The sequence below is a fragment of the Papaver somniferum genome, chromosome 7 (genome assembly GCF_003573695.1).
Source record: "Papaver somniferum cultivar HN1 chromosome 7, ASM357369v1, whole genome shotgun sequence".
NCBI lineage: Eukaryota > Viridiplantae > Streptophyta > Magnoliopsida > Ranunculales > Papaveraceae > Papaver > Papaver somniferum.
The window spans coordinates 186118512-186141517 of record NC_039364.1 but is presented as its reverse complement, the minus strand read 5'-3'; the positions used below and the strand labels follow the sequence as shown (position 1 = coordinate 186141517).

The window sequence follows — 23006 nt, the reverse complement described above, 5'->3', positions numbered from 1 at the left end:
AGATATAACCTGCTCAAGTTCGCGGACTGGGTTCGCGAACTTAAGCTCATGGAAGGAGTACACGAACTCCAGCAGAAAATCTCGGGCCGAGAAGTTCCGCAAGTTCGCGGACTTGGCTCACGCCACTTCCAACTTCTCTTGATCAACAAAGTTTAGCAAACTTTGGTTCAAGGAATAGGACTTATGCATATATGTGTTTCCACAACAATGCTTATATCCATCAATGGTTATGTAATCTAAACTCTCATTTCAATCATTGAAACATTCTCAGAGAACGTTATATAGCCGTTATTCACAAACCATTTTTTGTCAGAGCAATTTTCAAAGTAATTGAAACATAACATGACTTTCGTCACTTGGTAAAGATGAAGTCGGCTAAAGCGAAAGCTTACCAACACATATTTCGAGAAATAGATAGGCGAGATAAAGTCGGCTCGAAATAGAAAATGTGTATAATGAAAGTCTATATATCAAAACGACTTTTGTCTCAAGAGTAGGACATAGAGTAAATAGACTTTTGAGTGACAGATAAGTTCAAGTCTCCACATACCTTTTAGTCGATGAAGATCCACCAGTTCCTTGAGTAGTCCTTCGTCATGTATGATGATTTCCATGGAGTCTTGAGCTCAACTACACTTTCTATCCTAATCTAAGACCTTAGCTCTAATAGGGTAGTAATCAAGACTTATAGTTTTGATCATTAATATTGACAAACATGCTTGAGATAGCAACGCATGCGAGTTCGACCGAGCAACGCTCTAACAATCTCCCACTTTGTCAATTTTATGGCAAAACTGTTAATACATATGGAATACAAAAAATAAATAAATTAACTTTTGTAGCTCCTATTCCACATGCTTAATTTTCAACATTACTCGAAATCTTCGTCACTTCCAAGTACTCCAATGATCCCAAAGGTTGTAAGTTTAGCATCGTCGTTGTTGAAAATCCGTAGCTATAACAACAAGAAAACAATAGTTCTCAATCATTGTTATACAGTGTCATAGTATCATTATACAACGTCAAATTTCAATTGTATCACAACTTCAACAACAATACTATGGTGATATGTATCACTCCCCCTTAGTCAATACTCCATCTCACATGGAAACCACTCCCCCTTACATAATGATCCGAAAACCATATGTATTTGTAGTGTGAACTACATATTAATTCTCCCCTTTTTTGTCAATAAAATTGGCAAAGGTACAAGAACGGGATCCTAATGAAATTTCTGAAAGAGACATTTCTTGACTAAAAGAAAGCAAAAGTATATCATCTTATTTAGATGAAATCATAAAGCCGAAGCTAAATGCATTCATCAAGGAGTTTGTAAAGATACAAGATAACCCCTATAATATTCCACAACCGCACTCTCCACAAAGATTTGGCAATTAAGCGCAAGTTCAAAAAGAACTCTCCCGCATAAAATGTCATTCCCAAGGGAACAACAAGAGCGACCTTAATTTCGAAAGAGAAAAGAAGGATTTCGTTGGACATAACAAGTCGCATACAAGTATGAATTTGAATCCAAAATATTAAATTAACCACAAGAAGATCATGATTAATTTAACCGAAAATGCTCAACACAAGTAAACTTATGGAGACTTAAGAGCGCTTAATTAGATTAATCACAAGTAAACCCATAATTAATCTAATCGAAATACACAACCAAATTAACCACAAAATTAATCAATTTAATTGGTCATACCCACATAAAAGAGTCTATGGAGCAATGACTAAGTTAATCATAAACAATCAACCTAGTCATGAACGCTCAAACATAAGAAGACTTATGGAGTCATAACTAAATAACCAAACAAGATGATTAATTTAGTTGAAAATGCTCGACATAAAGTACCTTACGTAACAACAACATAGCTAATAAAAAATAATCAACTTGGTTGTTTAATGCTCAACATAAGACACTTTACGGAGCCTCACAATAATACATAAAAAATGGATCACGGAAGATCAATTACTGTGGAATACACAAGGATTCATTCTATTTTCCATCACTATTTGCATAACGACATTTAATAGACATAATCCTTGCAAACAAAAGATTTTAACCTATCTTCCATCAATAATTGACAATATAGGCTTAACTTTTGTATTTGTCAAAAGTCTATTCATTCTTTCATCAATACATGCATATCAATTCATGAACGACTTTACATTTGACAAAGTATGGGACAATTAAGTTCACGGACGCAAACGCACATATCCCATAATAACATTGCAATGTATAAAACCATAAAGATTAATACTGCAAAAATCATCTTCCAAACAAGTTTAGAATTTAAACCAATAAATCTAAAAACATGAAGATGAAAACGTTGGACATAGCTATGTGTAATCACAATAATGGCTATTCCAAACTCTAGTTATTTTTCTAAACAAAACAAATAAAATAGAAGATTTACTAGACAAATAAAAGAAATCAACAATTTAGGGAACAAAAGCAGGCTCCAGTGCCATGTCCGAACACGAACTAAGGTCAAATAGACGGTTCAGGATCCTCACGAGTCTTGGTGTCTTTGAGCTTGTGATTAGCAACATCCATTCCATCTTCGAAGAGGTTCACTTTGTGAAGATCATTGATGTGAGATTTTATGAGACCAAGGTCAGATGAAACCTTTTTCAACTCAGTTTTCAATACATCATGATTTTTCAGAGTATCAACGAGCTGCAGTTTTGCTTCCTCAAAATACTTAAGAAAGTCATGAACCACTTCAACAGAAATCATATCATCCTTCTCAATATTCTCATGAGTATATGGATAGTAACACGAGGCATTAGGATGATCTTCATTTACAAGGGTTCTTTTCTTCCTCCCTTCGGATTCAAAACCAATACCTTTATCAAGAAAGCCTTTAGCAAAACCACTCGATTGTGAAGAGGACGACATTCTTTATAAACCAAAATAACCTAGAGTACGAAAACGTGACTCAGTGGTTTGGTATTTATATGTTTTCTTAAGGAAGAAGGCCTTTAGGGTTTACAAACTGTTGACTCGTGATGGTAACGCACGTACACACACGAATTCAACAAGACCCACAAAGAAAAACTAACAAAAAACTTTTGCTACAAAAATGGCTCAGTAAATTTCATAACAGGAAGAAATCTAGAACACAAGTGTAGTAGACCATAAATACAAAAAGTCTTGCATCAAAACAGAGAAACGATACTAGACAACGCAAATACTTTTTAGGCAATATTGTTTGTAGACACTAGTTTAGCTATAAACGATAAGAGGATAACTCATCTAGACAGAACATCAAATTGCCACAGTATACCTGACTTTTACACATCTTGCTCAACAGGATTTTTATGAGCAAGTTCTCAACTCTTGTGATTAATTAGCACAAGTATGAGCTCTGATCTCATTAAAAGAACTGTGTTTATGATCGAGTCTCTTTTTACTTCTGAATCTAGAAAGAGATCCCTTTTTATGTGAGAAATTATCATAAAACTTATTGTCGTCAAAATACGAGACATAGTTAGAGTTCTTACCAGAAGAATTTTGACTTGAGGAGGATGATAACCTGTCGACAATTTCTTTATATCCTTCAATCATCTCCATCAGGTTATTTCTCATATCATCAATTTTTCTTCTTTCTTCTGGAATTTTGTTCACATTAAGGGAAATGTTATTTCCAGAGGAAACGACATGATCTTTCCTTGGACGATTCTTGTTAAGACTCTTATTCTGCTTTAGAGCATTTTAGGAACTCATTGAACTGACCTTCCTGGTAACGTACACAGGATAAGTACGAAAACCAACTGGTTTAGACATACGAATGTCAGTTACACCTTTGAGAATTAAGTCTAAGGTGTGTTGAAGTTGAACCAAGGAGGTTTTATTCAACCTAGAGTTTCCTTTTTGTTTAGCACAAAAGAGGCATACTTTATGATCACAAGTGTGATTATGCAAGGTAGTCTTAACAACCTCGTTAGGAGATTTCTTCCTTCCATGTGATGTGGAACATCCTTGATCAATGGGAAATTCAGACACATTCTTTTTAACAGGAAGGGATTCCAATTTTACTCCTGGAGCTGGAAGGTTTTCAGGCGTAGCAGAAGTGCTTGGTATATTCGACTGCTTAGAGCATCCTTGAATAGAGAGTTTACTCAAGCGATGTTCAATTTCCAAAGCATCCTTTTTGAGGCTAGCCTCAGGAGTCATACATGAAGAATGATCTTCAATATTTTCTTTGAATTTGCAGTCTCTTATTACACCAAGCAGACAATCGACATGGTGTTTTAACCGATTAAATCTATCAACTTGGATTCTAGCAAGATTTAGAATCAAGACACTCTCTTCATTTGTTTCCCGTTCATTTAGAGAGATAAACTCTTTTGAAGGGTAATCGGAAATACTCATGTCGGAGCCTGTCTGTCTTGTTGGAACACATGGTTCGTCTATATTCGAGATTGAAGAATCTTTCTCTTTAATAGAATAAGACAAGACAAACTTTTATTTCCGGTGACGCGTTTATCAGAGATATTATCGTCCATCCTCATATCGCTACAAACACAGACTGGTAACGTCTTAAACGTGTTTGCCTGCTCTGATACCAATTGAAAAAACGGGGGTCTAACAACCACACCCAATATTTCGCTTATCAGTCTATATGGAAAAACTCCAGTATACTTTCTAGAGAATCAACTAGACAGTCAGACTCAATCTAGATTAAAAGTAAATCAAAGAGTTTATATCTCAATCTCTTGAATTGATCTTTACTCAAGCAAATAGAAATCTGCGAGTCTTTATCAAAGAGAGATAACTTGAATGGTACCAAAGACCAATATCCAAGTGTCAATCAATTTAAATCAACAACCAAAAAGGTCGAATATTCTAATTGATTGAACAACGCACAACCTGTGATATTTCAATTATATAAACAAATATAATGCGGAATAGAAATAACACAGACACCAGAATTTTGTTAACGAGGAAACCGCAAATGCAGAAAAACCCGGGACCTAGTCCAGATTGAACACACACTGTATTAAGCCGCTACAGACGCTAGCCTACTCCAAATTAACTTCGGTCTGGACTGTATTTGAACCCCAATCAATCTCACACTGATCCAAGGTACAATTATGCTCCTACGCCTCTGATCCCAGCAGGATACTGGGCGCTTGATTCCCTTAGATAATCTCACCCACAACTATGAGTTGCTACGACCCAAAGTCGAAGACTTTAATAAACAAATCTGTATCACACAGAAAAGTCTACGATAATAGATAAATCCGTCTCCCACGAATATACCTACGAGTTTTGTTCCATCTTTTGATAAATCAAGGTGAACAGGAACCAATCAATAATACCAGACTTATATTCCCGAAGAACAACTTAGTATTATCAATCACCTCACAATAATCTTAATCGACGCAGCGAAAAAAGATATTGCGGAATCACAAACGATGAGACGAAGTTTGTTTGTGATTAATTTTCTATCTTGCCTATCGGAGATATAAAATCTCAAGCCAATTATTTCAATTGTACTCGTACGATAAAAGATGCAAGATCAGATCACACAACTACAAGAAAAGTAGTATCGGTTTGGCTTCACAATCCCAATGAAGTTTTTAAGTCGTTAACCTGGTTTAGAAGAAGAAACCAAAGGTTAAAGGAGAATCGACTCTAGCTTAGCACAACTAGTATCACACAGAATGTGTGGGGATTAGGTTTCCCAGTTGCTAGAGTTCTCCCTTATATACACTTTCAAATCAGGGTTTACAATCAATGTTAGCTTAGTAACAAAGCATTCAATATTCACCGTTAGATGAAAACCTGATTAGATTCAAGTTAATATTTCTCAACCGTTAGATCGAAAACTTAGCTTGTCACATACAAATGAAATGTCTAATTTTGGGTTTATGAACCGTACCCAAACATTAACATTTGTTGGTTCAACAAGTCAACCAAATGGTTAGACATATGATTTCTCTCATATCAACCTTATTCTTCTTCACCATAACTAGTTCAAATGACTCAAATGAACTAGTTAGAGAGTTGTTCAATTGCAAGGAGAATCTTATGTAACTACACAAGACACAATTGAAGCAAAATCGGTTTTGATTCACTCGAATCGGTTCATGAAATTTATAACCACGGTTTGCAAAAGCATTCCTTAGTTTATTTAAACATTAGTTCAAGAACAATCGACTTTAGATATAACCTGCTCAATTTCGCGGACTGGGTTCGCCAGTCCGTGGACTTAAGCTCATGGAAGGAGTACATGAACTCCAACAGAAAATCTCGGGCCGACAAGTTCAACAAGTTCGCGGACTGAGTTCGCGGACTTGTCTCACGCCACTTTCAACTTCTCTTGATCAACAAAGTTTAGCAATCTTTGGTTCAAGGAATAGGAATTATGCATATATGTGTTTCCACAACAGTGCTTATATCCATCAATGGTTATGTAATCTAAACTCTCATTTCAATCATTGAAACATTCTCAGAGAACGTTATATAGCCGTTATTCACAGACCATTTTTCGTCAGAGCAATTTTCAAAGTGATTGAAACATAACATGACTTTCGTCACTTGGTAAAGATGAATTCGGCTAAAGCAAAAGCTTACCAACACATATTTCTAGAAATAGATAGGCGAGATAAACTCGGCTCGAAATAGCAAATGTGTATAATGAAAGTCTATATATCAAAACGACTTTTGTCTCAAGAGTAGGAGATAGAGTAAATAGACTTTTGAGTGACAGATAAGTTCAAGTCTCCACATACCTTTTAGTCGATGAAGATCCACCAGTTCCTTGAGTAGTCCTTCGTCTTGTATGATGATTGACATGGAGTATTGAGCTCAACTACACTTTTTATCCTAATCCAAGACCTTAGCTCTAATAGGCTAGTAATCAAGACTTATAGTTTTGATCACTAATATTGACAAACATGCTTGAGATAGCAACGCATGCGAGTTCGACCGAGCAATGCTCTAACAATACAGATCATATGGTAAATTTTATTTTTCATATTGGCCTTCAGAATCAGCAATGGGTTCTTATTGTTTATATAGTTCCTGTTATCATGAGGAAAGAATCAAGCAATGGCAGATCATAGATGATATGGGCAGGCATATGGATTTACCATGGCTTATCATAGGGGATTTAAATATTACTTTATCCTGTTATGAAAGGAATTCCTTCTCAACTCATAAACACTCAATACCTTATATTATTCACAACAATATTTCTCTTTATGGTCTTCAAGAAGTTCCATTTACAGGACATCCATTTACCTGGTCAAATCATAGAAAATCCATCCAATTAGTTCAAGCCAGATTAGATAGAGCCCTAGCCTCCAACCAATGGATTGATTTTTTTTCCAAATGCTATTATTAATCATCTTATTCCACTAGGCTCTAATCATGCCCCAATATTACTATCAACTAGTCCTGAGTCTGAAAATTTTTACAAGCCTTTTGGACTATATGAAACTTGGACAAAGCATGAATCTTTCAAGTCAATGATTCAAAGTGCATGGGAGGTAGAACAGAATGGCTCACCAGATCTGCAGTTTTCTAAGAAGCTCAATAATGCAAGAAGAGAAATTAGAAAATGGAAGAGAATACACTTTGGTGACATTGATGCTAGAATAATGGAAACTCATATGAAGATTGCTGAAGCACAAGGAGCACCGAATACTTCTCAGGCCAATTTAACAGAGTTACAACAACAACTGCAACATTGGTACAAGGTGAAAAATGATATCAGTTATCAACATTCTAGAGATAAGTTGCTTCATAGTCAGGATAAGAATACAAAAAAAATTCATGCAAGGGAAAATTATAGGAGGAGGAGAAATCAAATTGATTCCATCAGGTATGATAAAGGTAACTGGTATACATTAAGAGAAGAAATTCAAAAATTAGTTCTTCAACATTTCAGTACCATCACAACCTCATGTAATCCGCCTCAAGACTTGGATGCTTCAGCCGCGTATTTCTCAAGAGGATAATGAGGAACTTACCATAATACCAACAAGGGAGGATATTCGACAAGTTGTGTTTTAGATTAATGCTTGGGCAGCTCCGGGGCCAGATGTATTTCAGGCTGGATTTCACCAAGTTTGTTGGGATGAAGTGGCTGATAATTTAGTTGCAATGGTGAAGCATTTCTTTTTCTCAGGTAAACTACTTCAACAAATCAATTTTACCTATCAAGTTTTAATTCCAAAGAAGTTATGTGTTGAGACACCATCAGATCTTCGACCTATCAGCCTCTGCAACATAGCTTATAAGTTTATCTTTAAGATATTAACAAATCGTTTGAAGAAATTTCTTAGTCAAATTGTTTCACCATGGCAAGTAGCTTTTGTACATGGAAGGAATACTCTTGATAATACAATTATTGCTCATGAAGTAATTGATTACATGAAAAGAACAAAGATCTTTCTAGGTGCAGTGGCTATAAAATTAGATATGGCAAAGGCTTTTGATCGGATGAAATGGGGATCTATTATCAAAGTTATGAAGTGTTTAGGCTTTAATGATAAGTGGTGTCAATTAATACATCAATGCATTAGCACGTCTTCTATTTCACTTATGCTTAATGGTTCTCCTACACCTGTTTTTGTGCCAACATGAGGATTACGTCAAGGAAATGCTTTATCACCATCTATATTTATTCTGTGCATGGAGGCATTTAGCAGAATGTTACAGGCAGCTGAATAATTAGGGGAGATAAAGGCACTCAAACCTGCTCTAAAAGGTCCAACTATTTCACATCTCTTCTTCACCGACGATTGTATCTTGTTCTCTTCAGCTTCTGTAAAATTAGCTACGAATTTGATGAATATTATTAATCAATTTTGTGAAGTTTCGGGGCAGATGGTTAATCTGAATAAATCAAGTGTTCATTTCAGTTTTAATATGAGTGAACAAGCTAAAGAGATTATTGCAGAAATGATCAAGATGCAACGAATGTCGTTGAAGGAAACTTATTTGGGTATTCCTCTATTTGTTGGCGTAACAAAAATGAATACTTTGAAAGATATTTTACATTGAATGGGGTTTAAGCTTCAATCTTGGCAAGGGAAGATGGTAAATCAGGCGGGCAGAAGCACTCAAATTCAGGCTGTGATAGGTACGATGGCTAATTTACAAATGGGTTGTATGTATGCACCAGATAAATCAATCAAAAAAATGGAAGCTCTGTAAAGAAATCATTGGTGGAATAAACCCAACAAAAAAGGTGGTTATTTTATTGGGTGGAAGGAATTAGCTAAACCAAAAAGGTGGGGTGGTTTGGGATTCAAAAATTTAAGATGTTTTAATGAAGCGTTGCTGGCAAAACTGGCTTGGCGAATGTTGCAGGAAAAGGATGCTAAGTGGGTTCAACTATCAAGGAAAAGGTATTATAGAAATTCTGATCCTCTGTATGGTCAAATTAAGAAGAAAGGAACTTGGATTTGGAATGGAATTCAGCGTGGTCTAACATGGATTCGTAGATTTCATATATGAGAACTAGGAGATGGTTTAACCATTCCATTAAAGGGTCAATGGTTTGGTCAAGTTGCTCAAAAGGATTATCAGTCTCAAGTACTTCTTTACTTACTTCTGATGAAAAAGTGGCTGCCTTTATTGACCATGATAATAGAAGATGGAGAATGGATCAGTTACAACAAGTTTTCTATGTTGATCAGCTTCAGCATATATAGAGTATTCTTACCCCGCAACAACCTTCCACTGACATACTTCGATGGACGCTTACTAAAAATGGGAAATTTACTGTCAATTCAGCTTATAGGGCAATTTTGGGTCATCATTGTTCTTAGGAGGTTCCAAAGTCCTTTCAGCATATATGGTTGATGATTTGGCATTTAGGGGTTCCTTATAAAGGCCAAATGTTCTTATGGAAGCTGGCTAAAGACATATTACATGTTGCGGCAAAGTTTCAGAGGATAGCTACTCTTTAAAATTCTTGTTGTGTTATGTGCTTGAATTATACTGAAACAACAACACATCTTTTCATTCAATATCCCTATGCGGAAGCTGTTTGATCTGGAGTTTCACAGTTCATTCTTAATGATGCTAAGGGTTTTGGAGAAATGGATACAATCTTGGACAGACACTGCCTCTTTGGTCTCAACTGCAAGAAGGGAGATTTTGAATCTTGCTGTGATAACTATGTGGTTCATTTGGAAGAGAAGATGCTTGAAAGTATTTGAAAACAAATATCAGGCTCCTGGGATGCTCATTCAACAAATATTTAACTTTTGCTATGCTCATAACATCTGCATACATCTAGAAATTTTGCTTATGCACAACATATGCTAGGTTCAAGTGTGAATAATTGTTGGAGGCTTCCCCCTTTTGATTGGTTAAAAGTTAATTTTGATGTTTCAATTATTCCAGGTATTAATTTTGCTGGTTTTTCTCTTGTGGTTCATAATCATATAGGAGACTTCATGGAAGCCTTCGCCTGGACAAACAGGATACGAGATGTAGATCAGGCACAAGTGTTGGCTCTAAATAAGGTATTACAATGGGTTCAATTAGGCCTGCACACGGTTCGGTTCGGTGCGGTTATAGCTAAAACCGTTCACCTAACTGTGTTCGGTGCGGTTATCACAATTAAAACTGCAGCCGAACTGTTTAGTGTTCGGTTCGGTTTTTAATCGCACCAATACTATTCGGTTACGGTTCGGTTCGGTTTTCACCTATACCCTGCACCTGTACATAAACAAGTTGACCAAAGTCTTAAGTCTAAAGATTAACCAAAAAGTCTGATGAAACCAAAGTTAAAAAGCAAGTAGCATAAAGAGTTTCCAGTAAAATAAAAAGAGTCATCCATTTGATCTTCATTTCTTAAGTAGCAGACCAGTACAAGATTGCAGTCTATCCATCTCTCAAGCCAATCATCCCCTTAATCTTCATCCTTTCCCGAAATGTCTGCAACAAGAATGCAAAGAAGAAATATTCAAATATATTCAATGAAGTATAATGATAAAAGGTATAAAAACTAACAGATAAAAGAAGATAGCATTCATTCAAATTTCAAGTCAAAAGAGAAGAGATTCTATTACCATCTTCAATGTTGGAATTGTCATCTGGTCTTGTGTAGCCTGCTGTGTAGCTTGTGTTTCTTGAGTAACATCAACTTGAGGTGTTATAGATAGTGTCACATCAGTAGAACCAGCTGCAGTGGATGGAAAGGGAGATGCATTTGCCATCTTGCAGCTTGATAATGAAGCTAAACTTGATCCAATCATTGCCCTGCCAAAGGTAAACAAGTTAATTCTTACTTCTTAATACAAGCACACATATTTCTTAAAACAATCAAGTTAGTTCTGATTCTGAACTTGATAATGAAACTGCACTTCATGTGAGTGACATTGCCTGCCATCTAACTCAATTTTAATTAAAAGCAAACAACAAAAGTTGGAAATGGCTAGCACCTACAAAGTTATTAATACAACAAAATTTGAAAAAATAATTTGGATATGATTTTCATCACATCAAACATGATAAATCTCCACCAAAATCCAAACTATTCATTCAATTTCAGGCACATGCCATTAATATCTCAATTACACAAGCAAAATCCAAACTGCTCTTTCAATTTCAGAGTAAACCTGACTAATTCAACACCCATTAAAACCCTTTTTCACACAGTCACAGATCATAAATCACTTCATTAATCAACAAACCTTTTTCAAAACATTTTACATCAACAAACCCTAAGTTCAAAACCAGAACAAGTCAAAATGAAGATTGAACTAGTTAGTAGTTACCTGTAATCAGACTCCTTCCTTCCCTTAACTCAAACTGAATGATAATAGCTTTCAGACTCCTTCCTTGAGTTCCTCCCCTTAACTCAACCAAAACCTAAAATAAAAAACCCATGACTGTAATCAGAAAAATAAGATTTGACAAAAGAAATTGATTGATAAACACAAAACAACAAGCAAACGATTTCGATAATAGAAACCCTAAGTCCTAACAGAAGAATAATTAAAAAATAAAAACCCTAGAAATTGAAAAACAAACAAATCAATCGAAAAGAGAATGAGAAATTGAACATGAGATCTATTTACTTACTAGATAGATCCATAGAGGTGGTGGTGCTCTTGATGGAGGTGGTTTAAAAGATCAGGGTCTGCTGTCTACTGGTGGTGGAGGCGACTGAGGTGAAGGCTGAAGAGAAAATGAAGAGTGAGAGGAAGAGAAATGAAGAAGAGAAAATGCCGAAAAGATTAGGGTTTCAAAATATATATGGTGGAGGCTTTAATCTAGACGGCTAGGATTAATCAGGATAAAAACTAAACGACGGTCCCTATTAATCGGTTGTTCGGTGCGGTTAGTGTGCGGTTATGGATGGAACCGTTCACCGAACCGTAGATCTAACGGTTATTAAAATGAAAACCGTGACCGACCATTGGATCATCGTTTCGGTGCGGTTAGTGCGGTTTCGGTGCGGTTTGCGGTCTCGGTGCGGTTAGTATGCAGCCCTAGGTTCAATCCAAAAATCTCAATCTAAGTTCAAATCGAAGGTGATAACAAAGCTAACCATACCATGCAGTAGGAATATACTCCGTAGGGCATGATGACATATTTTGAAATCTTGCACCGTACTCTCTATCTTTCTTCGTGACTTTTTATGATACCCTTGTTCGTAATCATAATCTGTCTCTTCATAATCTGTCTCTTCTGCTTTGTTCCTTGAGCGCTGACCACTAAAGACAGACGGTCAGACAGACACTAATGCATCGGCAAGGCGGGAAAATAAAGTACTGTAATAAACTAATCATTCAATTCATAACTTTATTGAATTTTGCTGTCACATCTATCCCAAAGAAAGAGGAAGACTAGTCACGCAAAAGAAAAGACCAGAAAATTTGAAATTGAGATTCCACAAAATTTAGTAATACTCCCTCCGTCCCTTCCGTCCCACTAATTTGTGATCTATATATTTTTTTTTTAGATGTTGTCTCACCATTAAGTGACTAAACAAGATGATATTCCTAAAATTATCTTTTTAATTAATTATAAAAAGATAAGGAATATGTATAATTTGATAGTCATGTTTATATTACCTAGTTGTTTTAAAATGTTTTTCAATGGTATGAAATTTGATATTTCATTTTCACGGTAATTCTTCTTTTGATTTGGGAATTGGGATTGGAGTTGGACTACTACTACTGAAATTCGAAGTTCCTAACTAGCATCAAAATTCTAACTTAGTACGTAAGATTTTTACAGAATAAAACACTTAAAAAACGCTTAATCAATTACTTCGATTTCAAACCTTTTCCGATCAAAGATCAAAATATTCTTCATTCTCGGCTTCATCTTGGTCGAAGAATTTCATTTTCTCGGATAAAAAATCGATTGATTTCTCATGAGAAGGGTCGCTGGTAGATCTCGAGAGCAGTGATGAATCTGAATTAGAAAACAAAGTTGAAGAATCGAATCTTGAATTGAAGGATTTCTTGCAATGAAGGATTGCATTCTGAATTCCGTCTTCCTGTTGAAACATGGAATCGTCTTGCCTCTGAGATGGAAATGTCACCGGAGAAACAGCAGCAAAATTCGACGAAGATCGACTTTTTCCTAGATGCTTACAAACAACTCTTAATCCTGATGGTAAATTACCCTGTTTAGGGGACTTGGAGTTGCTGAAACTCTCAAATCTATCTTCACATTCTTTTTTGTATTTCTTAGGAGAAGATCTCTGTAGAGGTGATGTTGTTACGGACCCGTTATAAAACCTAGATTTGTCTCCGTATCTCTTAGAAACGCTAACATAGAGTGGTTTGATCATCTTCATATACTTCTGAACAACACCTTTTACGAATTTCTTATCTTCTGAAGCAATTTCATCATCGAGACTCTCTTTTTTAAGTTGGTATCTCAAACTATTTTCTCTAGTAAATAATGAGATGATTGGAATTTCTTCTGCCTTAATTCTCTGTTGTCTTGAAGTTTGTTTCTTAAATTTTGGAGATGGAGAATCTGCACCTTTGTTCTCTACCTTTTCTGTGCTTGGCTTTAAGGGTTTCTTGAAACCCAACTTGAACACTGAAGATTTTCTTTTGACAGTCTTTGAACGGGGTTCATCATCACCCACAAGCTGAAGAAAATGTCCTTTAAAGAACAGATTATCATCAGAAGGAGAAAACGAGAGATTAGAGCTAATTCTGGCTGAACTAGCAAAATTGTAATCTCTTTCACTGTCATAATCGGTTCCAGCTGATTCACAATCTGCTTCATCATCTTCTCCACTAGATTCACCTTGACCATCATCAGTATCAACATCAACAGCTGCCTTAAATTCCAAATCAAAAAATGGTCCTTCATCAAGTTTTTCTTCTTCTTCATCTTCAGTTTCAGTTGAGCTGCTCATGGTGGTTGTTTTGATGTTAGTATTATTAGTAAATTCAGTGGCAGCAACGCTAACACCTCTCCAGAATTTGAGTAGGTTGAAGGGTTCCATTGTTAGAGACATGAAATTGGAAATGGGAGGGGATTTGGTAGGGTTTAAGACTTCTTTAAAGAAGTACCTGTAGGAGAGTAGAGGAGTCAAAAGCAGTGACTACTGATGGCGTGAGAAAATGTAGCGGTGACTGGTGACAGGAAATGGAGACTAGAGAATAGAGAGTTACTGTTTAGGGAACTTTACCTCTGTTTCTCTTTGCCTTTTTTAGATTTCTTTTCTTTTTGCTTTTGTTATTTATACTGGGCAAATTCTGAATTGTACTAGTACTCTGCTCGCTTCCGGTTTGACCTAAGACTTGAGTAATTGTTTGTTCTTTCCCTGATTCCTAAATTTTCTTGTCTGGTAGTAAATACGTTGCATCTACTTTCTTTTTCCTTCTTTTTTGTAATATGGGATGCAGCATCTAGCCCAAGTAATTTATTTTTATAATTTTAGTTCTTCCCCTAATGACTAAATAATCAGCCATTTTTTTTCAAATTCCAAAACGATACGAGCAAATCTAATAAGATTTAGCGATCATTATTTGCTTGTCTTGTCAGGCACGACCAGTAAACCGAAATTCAAAACATTCATCATCATAAATCTCAACATCTTCGTCCTATTTGCGGCCCTTTGTAGGTCAGGTTATCTAGTTGGTCTATCTCATATGCCTAGCCGCCTAGGTAATGATGAGCATACTTTTGGTCACTGGTGCCTGTATGTAGGCTTAAACCCTTTGGAGCGATGGTGTGTAAACGAGAAAACCATGATTTATATGGGGTGGGACCGGTTCTACTAGGGGCTCGTACCATTCCATTGATCCAATGGTCAGGATCGTTAGGATTTTTTTGTCCTATATGAAATGGTATTAGTCCCTAGTAGAGCCGTTACCAGCCCTTATAAATCATGGAGAAAACGGGTGAGGTCACTGAGGTGGTACAGTCGAACCTCGATAAATGAATAACCTCGCCAAATGAATAATTTTTTTTGGTCCCGATTTGGGCCAAGATGATAAATGAATAACCTCGTTTAATGCATTAATGAATGAAAAAAATTGGATCCTTAAAGGTCCTATAGAAATATAAACGAATAACCACTGAATTATATATAAAATATATATATATATAAATAAACCAAAATACATAATCAGAAAATTTCGCATAAGAATATATGTAGGTATGAACTCAAAAAAAATCATCTATGATTAATTGTCTTTTTCTTCCACCCAAACCAAAATGCACCGTATCCTTAATTTTATGCAATGCTTGCCCAAGTTATGGAATATTTTGCTCGTGTTGTAACAAGTAATTTTTTAATGTGACCATCGCTTGAAAAGCAACATTTGGTACGACGCTACTATCATCTGGTTCAAGATCATTCTCATTATTCATTACTGACTCAATAATTTACTCGTCTGTTGGAGACTCCATAACTGCATAATTCTCGTTAGGATAGTTCAAAAGATGTTCGACGTCCATCACAATTCTATAAAGTAAATTAACCTCTTACTAGGATATGAAAATGAATGTTAATTGAATTATTGATAAGAATTTTGACCAATATATATTAGGTATACTTGTATATTTTCTCCTAAACAATTTAACCTCTTAATTAATAAAATATTGTCTAAATGAATAAATATTCGTTTATCGATAAATGAATATTTTTATTCATTTATCGATAAATAAATAACCCTGCTAAACAAATATTTTCTCTTGGTCCCGAGAGCATTCATTTATCGAGGTTCGACTGTAAATAACTAAATATCGTTGCTGTTTCTGTATTTTAAGAGCAAGGGCCACGAGGTATAGGACATTATTCCATATAGCGCAATCAAAAAGACCAGGGGTATATTTGGTCAGGGGTTAACTTGATTGGCCAGGAGTCCGACTCTCAAGTAGGAGGTCAGCGGATCGAGCGAGTCTCCACTTAAGAGTTTGGAGATCTTCTGAAATACTCTTCTTATGTAAATACTTATAATTTTATTGTGGATAATGGACTGGGTCTACTTAGGGGAGTAGTCTCAGTGACTTCGACTGCCAGGCGCAGGTCTGGACCCATGCCAAGTTACAAAAATAAATAAATAAAGTACATTTGGCACATCAGTATATTTATCGAATAAGGTAGAAAATTTTCTGCTTGTGAGATAATGGTTGGGCTCCTCTTTACTGGAACATATCCTCATGATCGAGAGGTAAGTAAGCAACGACGGAACCAGAATTTTATGTTGAGGGTGTTAAAAGAAAATTTCCAATAGACGTGCCATGAAATTAAAAATAGAATACGATAACGGCAAGATAGAGAGCAGAGAAACTGCAATAACAGGTTTGATTAACGTAAATTAAGGGGAAAATAAAGGGATAATAGATGACGGCTGATAAAACCTTGCAAATCCATTGAACGAAAATACTTGGTTAGTAAAGCAGGAGGAATTCAAAAGGGCTTGAAAAGCGCCTGATAGAAAGAAGCGTGCATGTAAACCATCAAGTACCATTAGCAAAACAACACTTACGATGGAGGAAAGAAGTGAAGATTACAAGGTCTTAAGCTATATGAAAAGCTGTTACAATTTGATTGCAATAGAAACATTATTATCGTATTATAGTATTCAAAGATAAAGATCACTATCTATTAGAATTGTTATTGAATAGGGAAATATTTAGGGGATGCTAAAGGCCGACGAATTCTCCCGATACTCACAGTTCCGCCACTAAGGAATTATAGGGGGGTTGAGTTTTGGGACCCACTGTTTTGTGTCTTGCAGAAGAAATTTCGGGAGAAATTTTAGGACATTTAGCATTTCCGAATATTTAGCTCAATTTTTCATTAACTAAAAGGAAAAAGAGTTCAACTAAGCAACATTTCTCAGTAAAAAAGATATAACTCTCTTTGTTGCGGCTAAAAAACCTGACTCCCGACAACAGATGTTTTCCTGTTTAGTATGACGAGTAGTGAAACAATTTACAAACACAGACTTATTGCTTAGAAAACTTCTATCTTCCTTCAAAAGGATGCCAAAGAGCTTGATCAATCTGCCGTAAAATTAAGACCATTTGCCACCGTGTAAACCACAGAGCTAGCGGATGCTCCCTAAAGCGACAGCATCAAGATAACTAGGCCATTTTTCATTGAGGCAATTCAGGTAAGCCACTCCCTCCTTCGGTCCCTGTAAGCAAAATTGTCATTGGATTTTTTTTCACGAAGACTAGAAACACAATGAGGCATTATTGAACACCCTTTATCCAAATATATTTTTTAATGGCTAAATTATCCTTGATTAATTAGTTGTTTATTGATTAGTTAGTTTGTTAAGATTAATTAGTCAATGAATTAGTTTGTTAAGATTAAACTAAAGATTTTCAGTTTGTTTTATTGTTTTTCTTTTAAAATAGAAAAAGGAGGATTTAGGAGATTTAAAGGAAATGTGAAATTCTAATGAGGAAATTTGATATCGTGGAATCCTCATCTCACCAAGAAAAAGATGTTTAAGTTGCTTTTGATAACGTCGTTAGGCTGAAACGCGATTAAATGTGTAATTTTTGGTTTGACTCGCATGGTACATAAGTGAAACAGACTCACAGTCGATATTGCTATATGATGAATGGTATGCCGACTGCATAGATTCTGTATAGTATTCATCATCTAGTTATGTTGAGTGTATATGAAACATTCGGCATTGTCGATGAAATATCGACAATGTCGACTGTTTCGACCTTTATCCCCATCAAAGGGTTATTCTTGGTTCCAAAGTCAAACATATGATGATGGGTCCCAATCAATGCCGACTGCTCCTTGAATTGAGCAGAAATTTTTGTTCTTCGTATCGGCATAAAATGTAAATATAATCAATGCCAGTTGTTAAGTGTTGCTTCAGCCTAAGTGAAGATTTTTTATACCAATGTGCCTCTAATAGAAAATCCTATTTGATTTTCCTTTATATCAACAGATCAAGACTTGGAAATCTGTTTGCAATAGATAAAGCTAGCAAACCTCACAAATCTGGAACTGCACTCAGTTAGCTGAGAAACCTGGATTATTAACCACCTTTCAAGAATAATATTAAACCGATCAATTAAGAAGCGTTTTAGATATCTTGAGGAATCACAGTATATGAGACGAAAAACTTTATGATTTATATCTATCTCGTTCCTGAAAGAGATTACTAAACCTCGATAACAGAAAAAACAAGATCAGGATACAAGAACTATCAAGGTAAAGATAGTCAGACCTGGCTTCACGAATCCCTCGGTGAAGTCTTTCAGTCGTAAACCTAATTATATTTCTCAGAGGAAACCTAAGTTCATAGAGGACGACTTTAGGAAACAACTGGGACACATAAATTGAATTTCCTGGTTGTTTAAGTATCTCTATTTATAGACTTTCAAGACTAGGGTTGCTTAGAATTCAAGTAGGATGACTTGAGATTCAATAAAACACTTTCTCTGTTTAGATGAAACTCTTGTTAGGAATTCATGTAAGCATGTGAGAAGTTTGTCTTAATATCACATAGAAGCTTATACAATATAATACAGAGTACGGGAACCGTGTAGTCGTGTTCATTTAAATATTTAAGACTTGAATCATGGTGCAAATACACAGGGTGATTTAGTGATCAAGATGTTTCATATGTGTTTATGAAATTCATAACGACGTCAAATGTATTTCAGTGAATAGCATGAATGCATGTGACGGACCGGAACATTACGCCTGGAGCACCTGGGTGCGCATGCCATAACTTCTCTGATGCGCCATGATGAAGCTACGATCCGGGCCTTCAAGGTAGGAAAATGCACGTCCATCTTCCCTTGCAAGCATGCTCCTGGAGCATGATGCAGCTAACTTAGATTTCACACCGTTCCAAACTCCCCCTTGTTCGCTAAAGGGTGTAAGGCCATAAGGCCAACGCATATTGCATGCATCACTGGATTTGCCTCAATGTAGATAATTGATCACTAGATTTCCTATCTAGCTGACCAACCGTCATATTGCCGTGTCGTGTCCAGGCATAATCCTTGGACTTAGGCATAGGACACTCCAATCCTATCGCCATTTTCTTACTGCACTTACCAACTCTATGTAGCTTGATAGGAAGTATGAGCATCCACTTGCTGGCATGCAACTAAGCCTCATCAAGGTTGGCCGCAATCATCTCTTGCATCGAGCTATCGAGCTTAGATGATATGAGGGGTCAACGTGATGGACCTTCAATGCTGCAACTCATTGCAATTGCCTACGTACCCTTCCCTACTCTAAAGGGATCAAGCATAAACTGTAGTTCATCCTTGAAGGGACATAAACTTAAACCAACTCGTTTGCAAGGTCATGGCCTAGAAAAAAATGGTAATGGCCTGGTCCGTATAGGCCATTCCGTCAAAATGCACAATGATTATGTATTATCGGGTCCGCGACATGGCATCAAATGCCCTCTTCGAAAGGCTACGCAACTATAAATGAGCCTTAGGCATCATTTATACTCTTCCGGCTAAGCTAGGAAGCTTACTTGGTACATAGTCCGCATATGCACCTTTAACCAACTACCCCTCCCTATATATGTTAACTTGAAATTTCTACAACTGGGAAAAGGGGAGAAAGTTGACATCCTTCCTTCACTATTCATTCACAATGATTGCGGATGCACACAATGATTGCGTGTAATGATTACGTATTTGCACAATGATTGAGTGTAATAATTGCGCATTAGCACAATAATTGTGTGTAATGATTGCGTATTCGCACAATGATTGCGTAACACTCGTTCCGCCAGCCCTCTCTGGCTTGATGCACAATGATTGTGCGATATTAGCTCTAGGCCAATTGTTCACATAATGCGTAATGATTGCGCTGCAACGCTCAAGGTCATCTACCCAACTGGCCTAATGCATCATTTGATGCGAGAATTGGATCTTGGCCAAATGCCCAAATATAATGAGCCGTTTTGGCGCGGTATTGGACCTAAACCAATCTACCTCTTATCAACCAACTAAAGCTTTGGATGAATCTTCATCTCAGGCCATGGAGCATCTTTTAGCATGCGCCATGCTAAAAACACCGGGTGTTACATTATTCACCCCTTTAAAGAATTTCGTCCTCGAAATCCAAAACAAAGACTATTGTGGACAATCTCTTCGGTTTGGATTCCTGAGCAAAAGTCTCATATCAGATGCTCAGAAATCACGGGTTTCTTCAGTTGCCATGGAGCATCAATTAGGACCTTCTGAGAAAATGTCCCATACCGCATAGTCAGAAATCCTAAAGAGTCCACAACATTTACAGGAATATCAATTGGTCAATTCCAAAAGGATATCTTAACAAGGTATCCTAGATGGCGTCTCATTCCACCACCCAAGAATCCCTAAGATTTACAAGGTTGAAGATGTCATCGAAATGACATGCTAAATCTTAACGTAGTACTGTGTAGAACAGAATCCAGTTGCCCAGCGTCCCTGACGGTCATCCAGGTTGCCGCTCGTAAATGGGATGCTAGTCAGGCCTGACAACGCATACCATTGGCCAGTTTCCAAGGTCTGGGGATGTCTACCCACCGTCCCAGACGGTCTTCCGGATATCCACTCGTAAGTGGGGTGCCACTTAGGCCAGGAAAACTCACAACACTCAAACAAGCTCAACTCGATTCGCATGGTAACTGGCATAGCAGTTACGAACTCCTTTCCGCGCGAAAGTTGGCATACTATCCAACTTTATATCCTTTTTGAAGGAAAAGTACTCGCTGACGAGTCCACTCCGCACAATCCCTAGAGTTATCTCGGAACTTTCTCTGATACCAACTATGACGGGCCGAAAAATTACGCCTGGCGCGCCTGGGCGCGCAGGCCATACCTTCCCCGATGCGCCATGATGAAGCTACGATTCGGGCCTTCAAGCTAGGCAAATGCACGTCTATCTGCCCTTGCAAGCATGCTCCTGGATCATGATGTAGCTAACTTAGCTTCCACACCGTTCCAAACTCACCCTTGTCCGCTAAAGGGTGAAAGGCCATAAGACCAATGCATATTGCATGCATCACTGGCTTTGCCTCAACGTAGGGAATTCATCACTTAATTTCCTATCTAGCTGACCAACCGTCATATTGACGTGTCTTGTCCAGGCATAATCCTTGGACTTAGGCATAGGCCATTCCAATCCTATTGCCATTTTCCTACTGCGCTTACCAAGTCTATGTAGCTTGATAGGAAGTATGAGCATCCACTTGCTAGCATGCAACTAAGCCTCATCAAGCTTGGACACAATCATCTCTTGCATCGAGCTACCGATCTTAGATGATATGAGGGGCCAACGTGCTGGACCGGCAATGCTGCAACTCATTGCGGCTGCCTACGTACCCTTCCCTACTCTAAAGGGATCAAGCACAGACCGTAGTTCATCCTTGAAGGGACAAAAACTTAAACCAACTCGTTTGCAAGGTCGTAGCCTAGCAAAAATGGTAATGGCCTGGTCCGTATAGGTCGTTCCTTCAAAATGCACAATGATTATGCATTATCGGGTCCGCGACATGGAATAGTGATGCCTAAGCATCAAATGCCCTCTTCACAAGGCTACGCAACTATAAATGAGCCTTAGGCATCATTTATATTCTCCCGGCTAAGTTAGGAAGCTTACTTGGTACATAGTCTGCATATGCACCTTTAACCAACTACCCCTCCCTATATATGTTAACTTGCAATTTCTACAACTAGGAAAAGGGGAGCAAATTGACATGCTTACTTCACTATTCATTCGCAATGATTGTGTATGTACACAATGATTTCATGTAATGATTGCGTATTTGCACAATGATTGCGTGTAATGATTGCGTGTAATGATTGCGTGTAATGATTGCGTAACACTTGTTCGGCCAGCCCTCTCTGGCCTGATGCACAATGATTGTGCGATATTGGGTCTAGGCTAATTGTCCACATAATGCGCAATGATTGCGCTACAACGCTCAAAGCTATCTACCCAATTGGCCTAATGCATCATTTGATGCGAGAATTGGCTCTTGGCAAAACGCCCAAACATAATGAGACGTTTTGGCCGGTATTGGACCTAAGCCAATCTACCTCTTACCAACCAACTAAAGCTTTGGATGAAGCTTCATCTCAGGCCATGGCGCATCTTTCAGCATGCGTCATTCTAAAAACACGGGTGTTACAATGCATCTGCTTAAGTTTGTACTATATAGTTATTTGAAAGGGTACACGTACCTATGGACCCGTTCGCAAATTCAAATGACTAAGGTGTGTATACCTTAAGGTAATTCACGAACTCGGGCCCTTAAGGTATGCGTAGTGGGTACACGTACTTCACCCTTTCACGAACTCAAAACGAAGGGGTATGCTTATTGGGTACGCATACCTACCCCTATTCCGAACTTAGAAGGTAATGGTATACGTACTAGGTGTGTGTACCTTCCCGTTTCCAGAATTTCATGTAGTTCTGAAATTTCCCTTTAATCGATTTGAAACTTTCCCTATTGCCATAGATGATGAACACCATTGCTTGGATAATTTTTAAATGATTAACTTAAATCAAAAATAGTTCATGAACAATAAATTGTTCTTAATT

General features: G+C 37.1%; 1 protein-coding gene across 3 annotated transcripts; it reads right to left on the bottom strand.

The window, feature by feature from the left end:
* Positions 1-10797: 10797 nt before the first annotated feature.
* Positions 10798-14640, bottom strand: LOC113293217 (probable membrane-associated kinase regulator 2). Of its 3 annotated transcripts, XM_026541920.1 has the most exons (6): positions 13275-14640; positions 12542-12702; positions 12068-12163; positions 11761-11854; positions 11053-11242; positions 10798-10918 (listed from the first exon to the last, which is right to left on the bottom strand). In XM_026541920.1, exon 1 carries the CDS (start codon positions 14472-14474, stop codon positions 13284-13286), a length of 1191 nt encoding a protein of 396 aa, XP_026397705.1. In that variant the 5' UTR covers positions 14475-14640; the 3' UTR covers positions 10798-10918; positions 11053-11242; positions 11761-11854; positions 12068-12163; positions 12542-12702; positions 13275-13283. The 3 variants fall into 3 exon arrangements, with proteins under 3 accessions (XP_026397705.1, XP_026397706.1, XP_026397707.1); XM_026541921.1 differs by lacking the exon at positions 12068-12163; XM_026541922.1 differs by lacking the exons at positions 12068-12163; positions 12542-12702.
* Between the last annotated feature and the right edge of the window lie 8366 nt (positions 14641-23006).